This window comes from Aphis gossypii, chromosome 1 (assembly GCF_020184175.1).
Source record: "Aphis gossypii isolate Hap1 chromosome 1, ASM2018417v2, whole genome shotgun sequence".
NCBI lineage: Eukaryota > Metazoa > Arthropoda > Insecta > Hemiptera > Aphididae > Aphis > Aphis gossypii.
Genome location: NC_065530.1, coordinates 2566759 through 2583648, shown reverse-complemented (window position 1 = coordinate 2583648; position 16890 = coordinate 2566759). Strand labels below are relative to the sequence as shown.

The 16890-nt window shown below is 26.2% G+C and overlaps 1 protein-coding gene across 2 annotated transcripts in view; it reads right to left on the bottom strand.

Moving 5' to 3' along the window:
• LOC114123234 (ecdysone-induced protein 74EF) overlaps positions 1–16890 on the bottom strand; it is a 113271-nt gene that overhangs the window by 53846 nt on the left and 42535 nt on the right. For both annotated transcript variants that reach the window (XM_050198198.1, XM_027986136.2), the window contains exon 6: positions 14823–14933. In XM_050198198.1, coding sequence (XP_050054155.1) covers positions 14823–14933 — 111 coding nt within the window. The remainder of the gene's footprint in view (positions 1–14822; positions 14934–16890) is intronic.

The window sequence follows — 16890 nt, the reverse complement described above, 5'->3', positions numbered from 1 at the left end:
AGGAAAATAGTCTACCTAGTTAAATGTATTTATTGACTAACTATATATTATATATTATAATAATATAATGTAAAACATTCATTGTAAAATTTCATACGCTATTATATTATACAGAATAATAATGTTTTTAAGTTAAACTCGTTCGTAAATATAATTAAGTAAATACACAAAAAATACTCATGTAACATAATAATAAATAAGTTTATTCTAGATCCGATAAACGAATAATTAATTTGCCTTTAACACAATGTATAATGACGATAAAAACGAACTAAAATTAATTTTTTTTTAGTTTTCATAAATAATAATTTATAGTATTATGTAAACAAAATAATAATAAAAAAAAATAATGTCGATTCGACTAGTAATTATAAATTTTACATTTGAAAAAAAAATCATTGTTGACTAAAAATATGGACTTTGTCCAGGAAATGGTTTGGATGATGAATAAAATTATAATGTATATACATTATTTATTTGTTAAAAAAAACTTATAATTATAAACACCCGTGTGTGTTTAATACAAAAATTTGTCATACTAAACGATATAATATTTTGAACGTTATCGTATTTTTATGTCTCAGCGTTAATTATCTGAATGTATTATGGTATTATAAATTTAACAAAAAAACGCTCAACTTTATCGAAATATTTAGATTAGTTTCGTCCAGCAGAACCAATATCAATTGGTATATTATTTTTTTTCTATTTTTTAATTAAGTACGTGAAAAAAATATATGCATTATACTCTACTACACGTGAGTTGTAAGTTGTGTTAAATGGTCTTATAATCTTCTTTTATAAACATGAGTGTGCATTCAACATATCATAAAATTAAGAAATTCCCAGATCCACTTCAACACTATCCTTGACTGAATGATGAAACCAAGTCAGACATTATGTTTATGTGTGCATAAAATGTACAGACTTTATAAATTTAAGGCATAAAATGTCTAAATGTGAAAGAAATAAAAAAATATATTCAACTTAACCGCAAGGAGGTTTCAACAATACGAGTACTTCATGGAAAATATATTTCATATCATCCATAATTCGTCACGTTTACGATGTGTCATCGAAAGTTCATCGATAATTGTATAAAATGCATATTTTCGACGTCGATTATAGTAGCTCTTACACGTTTGATATTATAGGTATACATCAATATCTATAGTATATCGCATTGATGCGTACTATATAGTTGATTTACCATATACATTGTATTAAACCTAAAATAAATTTATTTAATGAGAGCATTTGCCGGATTTGAAATATCATGATATAAGTGTATGCGTTATACGATCAAATAACAGCTAGGTAAAAAAAAATAATTACAATTAAGAAATTAATTTTAAACATTGATATGCAGAACTATTTTAAATGTGAAGTAAAACATTAAAAAAAACGGTTGTGTCTATTTAAAAAATAAAAATCTATTAAATGCATTTCATTTGGATGGGTAATTAAATAATTATGTATATTGTGTAATGTGTATAGTAATCATATCAATATGTTATTAACTATAATGTAGTTTTAAAAGAATAAATATACATATATATTATATATGGGTAATGATTGTAACAAGATAATGATGAATTATAAAAGTGTCACGATGGTAAAATCACAAATACAAAAATAATTATTTTGCATGACAAAATGTTTAGTAGACTTAAATAATTATAAAATAAATTATATTCAGAGATGTATAATTATACAAGTATATTATTTAACTTCAATATATGGCCAATATATATTATTACCTTTATGTATATATCGTTTTATATATTTAAAATGTTTTTTAATGTTTAATATTCATACAAATGGAATCAGTTAGTTAGATGAATAATTGACAGAAGCTTAAGACACATTATTCATTTACATTTATAAATCAGCTGTCATTGACTGTCAGCTGGTATATCCATCACGACGTGATATTTAAATGTAAATTGAGCAAATTGTCTGGAGTAGGTACCTATTCGTATTATAGTATACTCAACAAGTGTTTATAAAGTATACTGGATAACTATACATCCTGGGTGTTGGGGCGTTTCATTCTTATGTTTTCATAAAAAATTATTCGATGGGGAAACATTTTACAATTATTAAGTTGAATTCGAATGAGCACTTGATATAAATAAATAAATATTAATAAATGTTTAAGTATTGATAGAAATAGATTATAAATAATTTTTTACGTTTCACACAACATTAAAACTATTTTATACTATCTGAAGTACGGTACAAATACAAATGTAAAATAATAGACAACATACTTATATAAAATATAATATTAATAAAGACCAATATATAGACGTTTTAGGAATAACTACTATAATTGTTATTATAATAGTTATTAATAAAATATAATAATGTATAACCTACTTATACATATTATTATATTATTTAAAATACTAACAATATTCGTTTTAATATGTGATGTGAAATATGAAAAAATAGGGTAAAAAAGTGAGATGGCAAATAAAAGAAAAAGAATTGGTATTGACATTAGTGAAATTTCATCCTGCAGGGCTGTTGCTATAGCCGCGCTCGGAGCTGTCGTCATGGCGATGGCAAGCCAGCGCGGCACAGTCTCAATCGAAAAATCCCAAACTACCCGAAGCCGAGGTGATTGCACTCAGGTCCAATATATAACGATAATGATGTAATGACGAACGCGCCGAGGCCTTGACCCTGAGCGTGCGCTTTCGCTTGCGATATAAAAATTGATCAAAAGCTTTTCTGCGCGGAAACTTGCAACTCGCAGTATACGCACAAGGTGTTTTATCGACAGCTGTTCAACCAATTGACTTAAAATTTCTCCTTTTTTAAAGATTTATTTTTTTAAGGTTATCAGAACCGTTATTTACTATAAGAATAAATAAAAATAAAATTTTTCAAACAGAATCCTATCTGTATAAAATCATAACTTTTTTTATTTAAAAAATTATTAATATATGACAATTTTAAGAAACCTGAATGTTTTTTCTGTGAGACAAGTTTTTTAGCTAAAAGATACTTTTAACACAATCAAATAAAACGTATTTTTGAAATTTTTTCTTTAAAAATTTCAGTAAATTTGATACCTCGAATTTTATATACACGTTAAACGTAATAATATATGCGATAATGAAATAATTCAAGTAATACCTACAATATATAGATATATGATTATATATAATATAGCTGTTGCTTATAATGCTTTTATCACTTTTATCCGATTGAATTTAATTACATTTACTGCAAATTAATAATATACATTTTCCTATTCATTGTTGTTATAATACTATTTTAATTTTATGACATAAGCGCAGCTGACTGATCTAATATGACAAATTTCTTAAGCGTATCACTGCAGATTTACTATTGATATTGTTAATCATTTTGTTAATTTTGACGTATATCCATAACTCATAATATAATTTATATTGGCTATTATTAAATATATATTGTAACAAAGAGAACTTTATGTATAAAAGGTAACGTTTAAACTTTTCAAAATAGATTATAGTATTAAATACTATCATTTTGTGAATACGACTGAATACATTCAATATAGTTCAAGTAACATAATATTATTAGGTATATCATTAAATGATAATATTATGTTTGATTAAGCAGGGTTTTTTAAAAACGATGAACACAGTATAATATAAATAACTGTAGAGATTTATGGCGAATCTCATAGGATGCAATTTGCCGTACTATATTTTACTTATTACTACTTGATAACTTTAAAAATCGCAAAATTATTATATAATGGTGTATCATAATAATTGAATAGGAACATTTTTCGAAACATTAGCTCAGGTGGTGAAAATTCTCGGTTTCATCACCGGTCGGAAAACCTGCATGCAGTTGTGCACCTTTATATATCCGAGGAGGGTAATGACCGAGGTGCGAGCGTATGTGACGGGACGAAGATGAAGAAAGGAAGAGGAGAGGTCTGAGTGCATGATCCGGTTGTGCACGCGTGAGGGGCGGCGGAGGTGGTCGCTATGTGGCCGACGACGAAGATAACGTGACAATAAAAACCGCACACAATAACATACATATGTATAGAAATATATAGTTATAATAATGGGATACATGTGAGTGGTGGTGTGGTATGGACAAAGAGAGAGAAAGAGAATAAACGAATTTAAAAAATAAAAACCATTTCGAACCGCGGACGGGCCACGCGATAATAAGACAGTGATGACAATGTAACTCACTGCAATATATAAATATGAGAGACGAGACGATGAGCAAAAGTGTAAAGCGGAATTATCCGTACCTACATATTTTGAACGATCAGACTGTATAATGAAAAAACTTGGATTTTGTCCATGATACCACTAACTAGTTTAATATATTATATTGTATAACTCAGTCAATATCATCTCCTCTACCTAAGTCTCGTTCGATTTGTCCACCAGATATAGGCATATGCCATATAGCAAAGGCAAGTGTGATGTTGAACAGTTTTGGGGACTTTTTTTTCGACAACTTTTTAAATCGGTTTTGTTTAAAAAATAACTACGTTTGTACTTCTGACAAACGCGAATTTACTGCTGTTTTATGCGTACGATATGCTGTAGACATTTTTACGACGACCAAACGGGTTTCAGTCGTGATAATAAGCAATGCAGGGACTGTGAATTTAATTAAATTTCTTATTCAATCTAGAGTATAAGTAGCAAATAATTGGTTTACAAAAACTTTTACCTATAAAACTACATGTCTATAATATTATAATGCAACACACGATCATATTATTATCCTCTCAATAATTGTAAGTAAAACTCGTTGTCAGACTCGCGTTTGATAACTGTTATAAGTACGGTAGTAAAACTGAAAAACTGTACAACAAATCTAAAACTCTAAAAGAGAAAAAAATTCTAATATACAATATTGATATCACAGGTATGGAGAAATGTAAAAAGTATAATATAATATAATAATATAAACATCCTATCCTAATATCCTATTTAATATCCTATTGGTTTGCTATTTTTAAATACACTCGTAAATTAAAAGGTTATCCTTATCACTAAATCTTCGTTAGTTCTCTAGGTAATCTAATTTTTTGGCTGTTCCTAACATAAATTTATACAGAGGGATCCCCATTTTCTGTTATTTACGCATTGAGCAAAGGAACAAAATTGTGATGAATCGCAATGTATAATATAAATATATAATTTATAGTGGCAAATTGTAGACGCTAGTCATAGATATGATTACGCGACCGGTTTTTCGACTTATTATAATCTTTTGAAATTTATTTTTGAAAAGCTTAAAAATTAATTGATACACGCATATTATAAAATATACATAGATAATAGGTATAAGTATATGTTTTAAAAAAAATTACATAAAACGTTTTCGCTGTTTTTTTTTTTAACGCGTTGCATGAGATTTGAATATATTTCAAAATCATTATTATAATATATAATATTGTTATGTAGTTAGACACTGTAGTAAATATCAGTTAATAGTCACTAAACTATAGGTATTCTATATGGGACCCAAAAGTTTTTCACCGAATTTTTAGTAAGTATGTACAATATATCGCAGTGTACGTATACTACATTATAATATTTTAATTTTTCCAACACACCATGTTGTCAACGTGGTTTACGAACTACTAAAATGCAATATAATATTAATACTAATATATATATATATATATATATATATTATGTTTTGTTTATACAATTTAAAAAAAAATATTTTATATCTGGTCTTTATGCGTTTATTAAAAACATATAAACTTGCCTAACTCTAAACATCCGGACGGCGTGATTATTGTATATTATTTTAGGTTTCAAACAGTGAACAATTAAAAATTATAAAAAACATAAATGTGTGTAGGTATGTGAGTATAAATCAACAAAAAGTCATATTTATAAACATGGTTCTATTACTTTTTTTTTTTTCAATAACCGGAAAATAAATTATCGAGAATGTTCTCACTAATATCATTTTAATTGATAAAATAAATTAATTTTTTTTACTTCATAGAAAGAAATAAAGCTATACGATACGCACCTATTGATTAATTTGTTTAAAATCATAATTATTATTAAATACATGATAACTATATTTTACATTAATTTCACCTGAGTTTTATCTTATAACCGTTATTATATCTGTTTTCATAATATAATATATATCTAGATTCTAGACTAAACTATTTTATAACACAAATTTATCGGATTATCAAGAGTAACGACAATAAAATAAAAGAACGTTTTATTATTAATTGTCATGCCCGATTGTAAAGTTGGATTAATACTTGGGAATTTTTCAAAAATATAAACAAAAATTAAATTTTAATCCTAAAACGATTTAAGAAGACGATTATTAAAATACATATTATTTCACTCGTAAAAGTGTGTGTGTTGACTGATTGTTTAAACAACCTATTTAAATATATATATTATGTGCATAACCTACAAAATACACTGTTCAAATATTGGCTGAAGATAACATGTAAAAGTAATAATATTTTTCAATAACATATACGAGTATTTTATCTGACAAAGTTATTATAAAAGCTATACACAAATATACATTTAATACATTTAAATCTGACAAATTATAGTTAAACAAATAATCACCCCATATAACAGTGGTGGTTTTTTTTGATGAAATTTTCTCAAAACCAAAATGAGTGGGTAGGTAAGTTGGTGGGTACCGGGAAACTGATTTAGTACAATAAAGCGTTTTTAATAATAATTTTAAAAAAAATTTAGATTAAAAGCTGTGGATGCATGGGTGTTCAAATAGTAATTTGGACCAGTTCAGAAAACTGTCTAGTTTACTGCTGCCATATTATAATATCAAATATTGAAATATGATGGTTTACCTACATATTTTTCCACACATATTTATCGGCTGTATAATTAAGTAGTCTAATAATAGTTTAAATGAACATACAGATTCTTACTTATTAGGTAGATTTGTGTAAGTATAAGAATTTTTCAATACAATTTTCTTACCTGAAACAAAATAAATATATAAATATTAAAATATTATGTTAAAATGATAAAAGTATTTAAATTATTAAAATACTATTTATTTATTCAAGGTAGTTGAGAACGAAAATAAGTACGTTTTAAAAATAAGGAAGTTAACAACAGCTTATAATTTATTTCTATGTAGCGTATTATAGCTATACATATAGGAAATAATTTTTCTAATTAATATTTACATCGACAATTATATCAATATAATTATACGTACTATGTAAATTACTACCTACTTAATTATTATTATCTATAGTGCTACTATATTATGTCAGTTTATGGCTATAACAGTTAAATATTTAATTGTAACATATAATGTAATTAATGAGATAGTAACAATTTTAAATTTCAAAACAAATGGTAAAATTCAATATCCTATATTATGAACCATACAAGTAATATATTAATCCAGTTTTCATCATTGCGTAAACAATTGAAATACAAAAATTTAAAGTAAAAATCTAGTCTAGTAATATTAAAAACAGTCGGCCATGTGCCCAATAATATTTCATGCATTATACATGCATAATATAATGTAAGCTGTTTTTTTGAAACCATTTAGAAACCAGTTCCTTATTACTTTCGCAAACACGTGGTATGTCTACAAGGCGCGTATACAACTACACAAGTAATTTGATATCAAATTCAAAGTGTTTAAACCTGTGTTGAGAAAATTGTGTAAGTTCCTTCATATTGTTATTACCTACTTATTTTGACAAACTTATAAAAACAAAATAAAAAAAAAGTTCATGGACACCAATAAAAGGAAGAAAAATTACTATTTTAATGATTCACTTTTAAACATCGATGTAATCCTACTTTTAAAGATATAATTTTTTTAATGTGTAAACAAAAATTATTAAAAACATAAAAGATCATAATTTACAATAAAAATAAATCTAATATTATAATATCAGGTATCTACAATTAAATCGAAATTAATAATATCAATAAAATTAAAAATTATTCAAAAATCTTTAACCATCGATAGTATAGATAGGTACTATGATAGTTCAGTTTAATAAAAATAAAAAAAATAAAATTATTTTCGAAGTTAATATTTATCGAAGTCTTGATCTATTTATCTAAGTTTGCTACTTATCTATTATAATATTGTTTACAAATTATTGTAAAAATTGATATGTTTGGCAAATATTGTAATCTTTTGTCTTTGAACTGAACAATAATAATAACAACAATCAAATTACCACCATAATTACAGATAGGCACATAATAGATGTAGGTACTTAGTGAATGGGCCAAACGGATAAACGAAAGGGAAAGGATACATTATTTTCAACAGTAAATAATCGTTTTGGATGACGAGGAGGTAACAAACGGTATAGGTATAGAGAAAGAATATACATTTATTGTAACTAACAAAAAAGTTCCGCAAGAACTAAGAACCCGAAGTCTTTAAAAAAAATCAACTGTAGTTATCCTTGCCCCAAAATCTGCTGACTTTCACCATAAATCTCAAGGTGATCGTTATTTTAGGAAATGTAATGCATGTCGGTCAGTGTTGTGCAAACACAAGCGGATTTTATGCCTGTTAATCACGTTTGGTTAGGCGAAGTCCTTCCTGAGGCAGCATGAGCGAAACAAATAATCCCACTACAATATGCATATAGTATACAGTCATAGAGGTATAATATAAATAATACATAACACGCGTCACGAAGAACAAACGGAAACAGACCGGAACAACCAGCTGCAGATGTCTGCTGTACTGTGATACGTAAAAAATATTGATAATGACCGAGCGGTCCGCTGTATAAACAATATTACACTGCCGGTTCGAGGGCTTAAATAAGATGACGTAGGTATTATGGCGAATGTAAAAACTAAAAACAACATATCGACTACGATGAAGCTTAAAGATGTAACATATATATTAATTAAACGCTGCTGAAGACGCGTTGGAATAGATGTATATATTTGCATAAATATATATACATAATATTATTTTTGAATAATGTGTGAGTTTGAATTTATCTTGATTTTACACACGTCACGTGTAATTTAAATATTTAACAAAAAACTATATTAACATTAAACAAATAATTTGTATATAATATACACGAATAGTGTACACGCCGTAGATTTGACGTGAAACACTAATCTCATGAAGCAACTAAGCAAGTAGATTCGGATAAATGAATGTGTATACATTTATATTATTTTTGTACGGTTAGGATAAATCAAATATCTCTGTATATAGTGTAAACAAAATCTATATATATATATTATAAAACATATAGTGTATAGAATCGTTCTAAAAGCTTACTAACCCTCGTGGAATTCGTAAGAGTTGTATAATCACATATTAGTGTATACATAAGCAAACTGTCATATAGTGTACGATACATTTTTATAAAATTCTCGAAAATGACTTGATGCCTTATCGTGTATATAAGCACGTTCAGTAGACACGAAACAGGGTTCGTATTATTAATATTCGCTTTAACAGCTGCGCTAAATTTATGTAATAACTATCTAAGATGTGAGCTAGATTATATCAATATATACACACGCCACATTACGAAAAACGTAGGTATAGACCTGCACACTAATACTAATACAATCACTGCAAAACCCAAAGATCAAAAATGTATTACACAAAATTTATTGGACCGGTTTCAAGATAGTATACCAGCTATGGAGTTTTATAAAAAGTTCTTTCGTCATAACACCAAAATCTTGCAATATTTGTGCACATTATCGAATCCGACTTTTCCGCGCGAAATTCCATAAAGTATTAAACGAATTTGTATTTTAGCAGTTCTAATTTTATGTAGTAACATATAATATAAGTGAATTAACCTATTATAATACTTAATAATATATTTATTTTGTGATATTCATTTATTTTTTTATTTATACCCAAGTTTTATTTTATTTTTAAAAATTGTAGGTATAGTATTTGTCAATATAATATTTGAATAAATCATAATAATATATCACGGAATTAAGAGAGGATGGCTTTCAAAATGTTGGTATCTTTAATTTTCGGAACGTGGTCTTATCTCTATAATTTCTCAAATAGCAGCTATTCTATTTGATTTGACGTAATTATGTACCAACCCTTTTTTTTTGTGAGCCGTCTTCCAATTCAGAAGGTTTTGTGACCCTTTACTATTTTTCCACTACGTAAATTATTTCATAGTTTTTAAAATTGACTAACAAGTGAAATGATTTTATAACCACCTTAGAGTGTGTCATTGATTTTTTCGCCCTTTTTATGCAACGATGTTAATAAAAATCTGACATGATCAAATTCATATTTATATGCGCACGTGTGTGTAAATTATGAGTATACACGATGATGTTATATTCTTTCGATTGCTGCAGCAGTAGACCCCCGGGCGACAAATAGAATTTTGGTTTATTGCAGGGTCATCGGCACCCGGGCATCCGGTAGCCCCCGCGCGGACGTGTGTTATCGCGATACACAATGCGAACATATTATGTTTTATGTACCACACACACATACACAAATAGACGACGAAGAAGAAGCAAAGAAGATTGTAATATGCAGCAGCCGTTGATTGGCAACCGGTTTCTCATGAATCTAATCACGTGCATGCGCCACCGCCAGCCGTTGTCGTCGTAATGTGTATCCATCGCCAGAGTAATAATAATAATAATAATAATAATCGCTCCACGACGGTGCGGCAAATCGAAATCGAACGAAACCCATTGTCCGCTGGAGACCCTATTGTGTCCACCCGATTGAAATGGATTCCGTCCCCGAGGCGAATTACTTGCTAATTAAACCCGACGCGAACGCCACTATTCTTACACGGCGTGTATATTGCACATAATATAGAAAATTCAAGATGAATGAACTGACGACGAACGCGTACGAAAAATGTAGACACGCTGCACATTTTCAACACACTTGGTCTAGCAGACTGTAAGCATCAAATAGATATGAGTATAATAAGTAGATGCCACTTATATATTTTTCGTATGAATATAATAATATAATGGTCGTATTATGTATTATGTATCGTACAGTGGCGCGTGTATAATATACGGCGTATGATACACTGTAGCGAGAAACATTCCGGACGTAAATCGGAAGCCAGACGAAGAGTCGTTAGCGCCAGATCCCGCGCGCACTGTGAGTTCCGGTGAATGGCTGCGCGTGCACATACATATTATATTGTACGATACATACAATGTTTGCAGATAAAGAGCTGCAGCATGCGCGGAAGAATTTTGCGATCCAGCCACCTCGATCGGATCGAATCCTTATTCGTTATATAATACACTTATGCACGTCTTGTTGTTAAATTTAATCCAAAATTCCGAAAAAAATTAGACTTAAAACTCTAATGTATGTTGCACCAATTAAACATAATTTTGTTTTTTATAGTATTCCATTAATGGAATTTTACGTTACAATAACAAACATCTATTCGACTTATGATATATTAGTTGTAAGTTAAAAAAATGCTATTTGTTCATTAGTTTTATACAATATGCAGTTATATGTATCTTCTATACTTTTTGAGCTAACGGATATTACTATCAATTAAATAAAAATTTTTGAAACGAATTATATTATTTATAACTTCTAACTTTGGTATAAAAAGGCATGGGGTAAAAAAGACTGGGTGGACTCAAAATAATTTTAATAAATACGCGGAAACATAATATGCGGTTGTTGAGTAAACCGGCAACATTTATTTAATGATGAATAATATAATCCAGTACTTGCATCACACACCTAAACTGGCTAAACTGTAGTCACACATTAATTCGGAAAGTATTCTTAAAATGACAAATACATACGATTCCCATGGCCAATAATGTATATAATTCAACTGTGACGAAATAGGATTTTTGGATAATAAAATATCAATGAATATAATATGTGTGGTGCATCTTATTCACATACCTACCTATATTATTAAAATAATGTATAGTAATAAAATCATGATAAATATGTAAAAGAAGAAAATATTTTTAAATTAATATAGTAAGATAACACCCAATAATTATATATTAACGATACCTAAATACATATTTTAATAAACAAGTTATCAGTAACGCACGATTGTATATTATAAAAAGTTTAATAAGAAATAATTAATAATTTTCTATTAATAATATAATATATGTATACTTAATGTACGAGTATGGTATAATAATATAATATGAAATATATATATGGTGATTTTATGTATATACACTATACAGTTTAAAAATGTGTTTGAATTATACTTTAATATACTCCAAGTAAATATATAATATAAATGAGTTTACATAACAAATGTATTACTATTAATTAGACGTGGAAAAAGCAAAACACATTATCGAACTTGGCCAACGGGCTTGTTGAAACTCATAATAAACTCATTGGTAATGCTGTAATAGTATATTATATTACATAGTTATAGGTACTCGGATACTCGGATAATAATGCACCAGATGACTGTTGCGCGTGCCGGCTACTTAGCCGTAATGATGAATTGTGAATGATCATGCATATTATATTAAACCATAAAAACGTTGTTATTTTTTTCAAAAATACTATTTAAAAACTTCATACTTTTAGTTCAAATCCATCCCAGAAACTATAGCGTATATTATACTGGTTTTTATTTAAGACCGTAATTTTCGATATCTAAACGATTAAGTATAAATAACTTACTGTAAAAAGAGTATATATTACATATATATATATTATAGAGAGAAAGAGAGAGAAAGAGAGAGAGACACACACACACAAATTATTAAAATAATAAGTGATTAAGAGGATCAAGAGGATATAATGCCTCAGGGCACCCAGCCTACCTTTTTATAAACAAATAATATTATTATAAATTATAAATGTATATTATAAGTATTGTAAATGTCAACATTTAATCAACTGTAGGTATTAACATTATATTTTGAATTTTAAAACTGACCAAACCGAATTTTTTAAATACTTCTCGTTATGTTTTGGATTATTATTAACAATTAATACTGGTCTTACAGTTTCTACAATATTTTGAAAATAGTTTACTTGAGGAAATAGGTATATAATATAATATAATCTTTTATTTTATTAAAAAGATATTTATAATTTATATTATATTATATTATTTAATATTATATAAATATTCACTGCTACGAATTGAAGTTTGTATTATAAATTATGATATAATTTTTAATGCGAACCCTATAATTTAAAATATTATAAACAGTATAATCTATAATTCTCTGATAAGAATACGAAATTATTCAAAAATACTTTATTCAATGTAAGAGCCTATTTAATTCAAATTGAAAATACGAGTATTATTTAAAATCTTTATTAGGAATAATTAGCTGCTAGCAATATTATATTATCGAAAAACAATTTTAATTTATATGGGCCAAACATTATAACACAACATATTATATAAATTAAATTTATATACTTTGAATTTTTGAGTGTATTGTACTATTGTATATAATATATATGATTTCGGATGAATATGTTTTTGTATGCTTTATTAGGATGGTTGTTACTGATTTTTGTAGAATAATCATTAAACCCAATCATAGCCAAACAAATATTAATAATGTACACAATCACTATTAAAATGTTTATTTTTGTTTAAATACCGCCAATTATAAGTTATGAATAAACTGATAACTAAATCTAAATTAACATCAATTCAAAACAAATTGAAATATATATAAATGTATAATTTTCCATTAACTTAATCACATATGAGAATAATTTATTAATTCAATTTTTTTATCAGGATAATCAGTATTGCAATTTGCAACGAAGTAATGCAGGAGTTAGGAAAAACGTACCGATTAGGTGGCAGTTGGTTTTTGTGTGAACAATTTTAAAAGTATCTTAAAAGTATCTAGTGCCTAGTGCTATATATTTACAAATAAATGAATTTTTGACAAATTATAAATTCCTACTAAATTGTGAAATTTTGGCGCATTATTATATAAATAATAAAGGAACCTATTCTTTAGCATAAATCAAGAGCAAAAGAATACATTTACAATCTATTATCTACCGTGATATATTGGAGTGTATATTGTTACCATTTATAACGATATTATTAATTGAGTTATTTTAAGTATAAAATATACATCTTTAATAAATTATTTATGAATTACAAATAAAATTAAAACCACTCCCACTTCCTAAGGTAAGTAACAATCGTATCTGCACCGTTGATGCAGGTATTATAACATTTATTTAATGTTGATAATAACAAAAAAAAAGCTTTAAAATGTAGAATCTACCTTGCAGGCTCCAAATAATTTTAAAATTCCGCGTATAAATTGATAAGTCTAACGAACGAGAATATTTTGATAAAACATTTATGTATAATTTTGAAATATTTTACAAATTAGAAATACACTTTTAGAACCACTAGCGCTATCTATACTTTGTTACTCAATACGATTAAAATGTTATACAAAGTATAACCAATTTATTTTTATTACCTTACAAGTCAATGATTTTGTGGTTCTATTAGATAGATACTTCATTTTTTTTATAATTGTTTTTAGTTTTTTTGTGTCTTTATATTATGAGAAAGTAAGAATATTATTGAGATAAGTCATAAGCAGCAGATTTAACAGTTGTTAACTCCTCAAAAGAAGATTAAATAATATATACCTAATTTAAAAGTTTATTAAGGGCTTAGTAATTGCTGTTTGTTTACTTTACACTCAAAATAGTTAAATAAATATAATTATTACACTTATAGTCGAAGAATAAGAATCTTTGTATAAGTTAACTAGCCAACTTTTACCATTTAATTTCTTACTAAACAATTATTTATAGCTTATAATATATTGTACCTGTATCATTTATTGAAGGTTCCGTCTTGATGTACTTGTTTTGATTGATGAACATATCTGAATTTTGGTTTAAACTTGGATTTAACTGAGACACAGGATTCAAAAGTTTTTCTAAAACACATATTAATTTTATTTATAATATATTGATTGTTATATACTAATATTATTTTTAACGACTGTCTCCATAAAATTTAATTTTATATAACACAATAATTATAATTCTAATATTAAAATTAAAGGTACCTAACTATTTACAATATTTTTTAATTTTACATTTTTGAGTATTTAGTTTACTATAACTGAGAAATATAAATAGTTTTTGTATCTACAGAATAATACTAAATTTATAAAATAAAAATCTACCTATAGTCTATAACAAGTACCTATTCGGAATTTAATTGATAAATAATACATTATAGCAGTACCTGTACATTAATGTGAAAATAATATACTATTATATATTATAATTAAATACATTTAACATTAATTTAAAGTTCAATAATTCAATATCTACTTAATTAACTAGATACCTATATTTTAAAATTATTACCTTTTATTTCAGAATAATAAAACTTATACAATGTCTCAATAAACATGCTCCCCATTTCATCTTTAAATTACTTGTACATTTATTTAAGTTCTGATACCTATTTTTAAATATCTCAGATTTTTTACTACCTATCAGGAATATTATTATTATTATTTTTAAATGTTTATGTATACAAATCAAAATTCAAACAAATATTTAAGGAATTATTATTTATTTTATTAAGGTATACAAATTTACAATAATACATAGGTAATGGATAAATAGGTATCAAAAATCATCATATTGGAATTAGATATGGTGGTTTAAAAATTATAATAAATAATATTAATAATGATTCATCTTTTAGGTGAGTGATTATTTGAATGTATACATTTTCCAAAGATAGTAAGTAGTTACCTAGTCTAAATTTAACACATATTTAATATTTTTTTAATCTTTATGATATAAAATTTAATATTTTAGAAAATAGGTAAGTAATTGTAAAAATTTTGTATCAGTTAAATTAGAAAATCTATTACAAAAAATCAAAGAAGAAAAGAACTATTCTCATTTAAAAAAAGAAGTTAGTAAAATTTCATAACACTATAATAACTAGGTAAAATGGTTTAAAAATCTAATTAAGTATTTTAAAATCCAAAACATCAGAATTTGAATAAATGCAGTATAAAAAGGCGGGTAAGATTAAACTTACTCAGTATAAAAAATATAATTACCTACCTTATATTAATGTGTATTATAGTAAGTTAGACATACATTTATAACTGATATTTTTTAGATTAATGATTAAAAATTAAAAAATCTTATATAAATCTTAAATTTATTAAATTAAGTAGATATTATAAAAATGTGTAGTCAACTTAAATTGCTAGCAAAAAGTGAGTACTTGATTAAAGCCATGTTTAAAATTGTATTTTTAGTAATACATACATTACTACCTATTATAATTTATAATTAATAAATATGAAATTAAATACCTATTATGTATAATATGTTTAGACTGATTGGTGAATAATATTCAATAAATTCTCACCATTGTTACTAAATTAATGACATGTATAGATAGTTAACAATTTAACAATGATTAGGACATGTTAATGCTATTATTATTATTAAATATTAAGTTCAAAGTTGACTGTTATGATATATATTTTGGAATATTGAACGTGTTATAAAACTATATAAGTACCTATCATATTTTTGATTTGCAAATAAAACAAAAATAACAATTCTGAAAATTTTTAGTTAACAATTATGTTTTCTTAATATCCATTAAGGTATATTCTATAATAATAGGTAATTATTTTATATACATTAGTGTTAATAATTAAGATTTTTATAATCATCTTATATAATTATTGTTTGAATTATCTATTGCTTTATTTTCTATATTATTCATATTAAGAGGACGCCATACCCGCATGCATTGTCTCTGTCTTTCTAACATACAACATAGTTAAAACTGTTACACACTGGCAAGAACCACTTGGACTGTAGTCCAAGTTAAACGACCAAATTTTC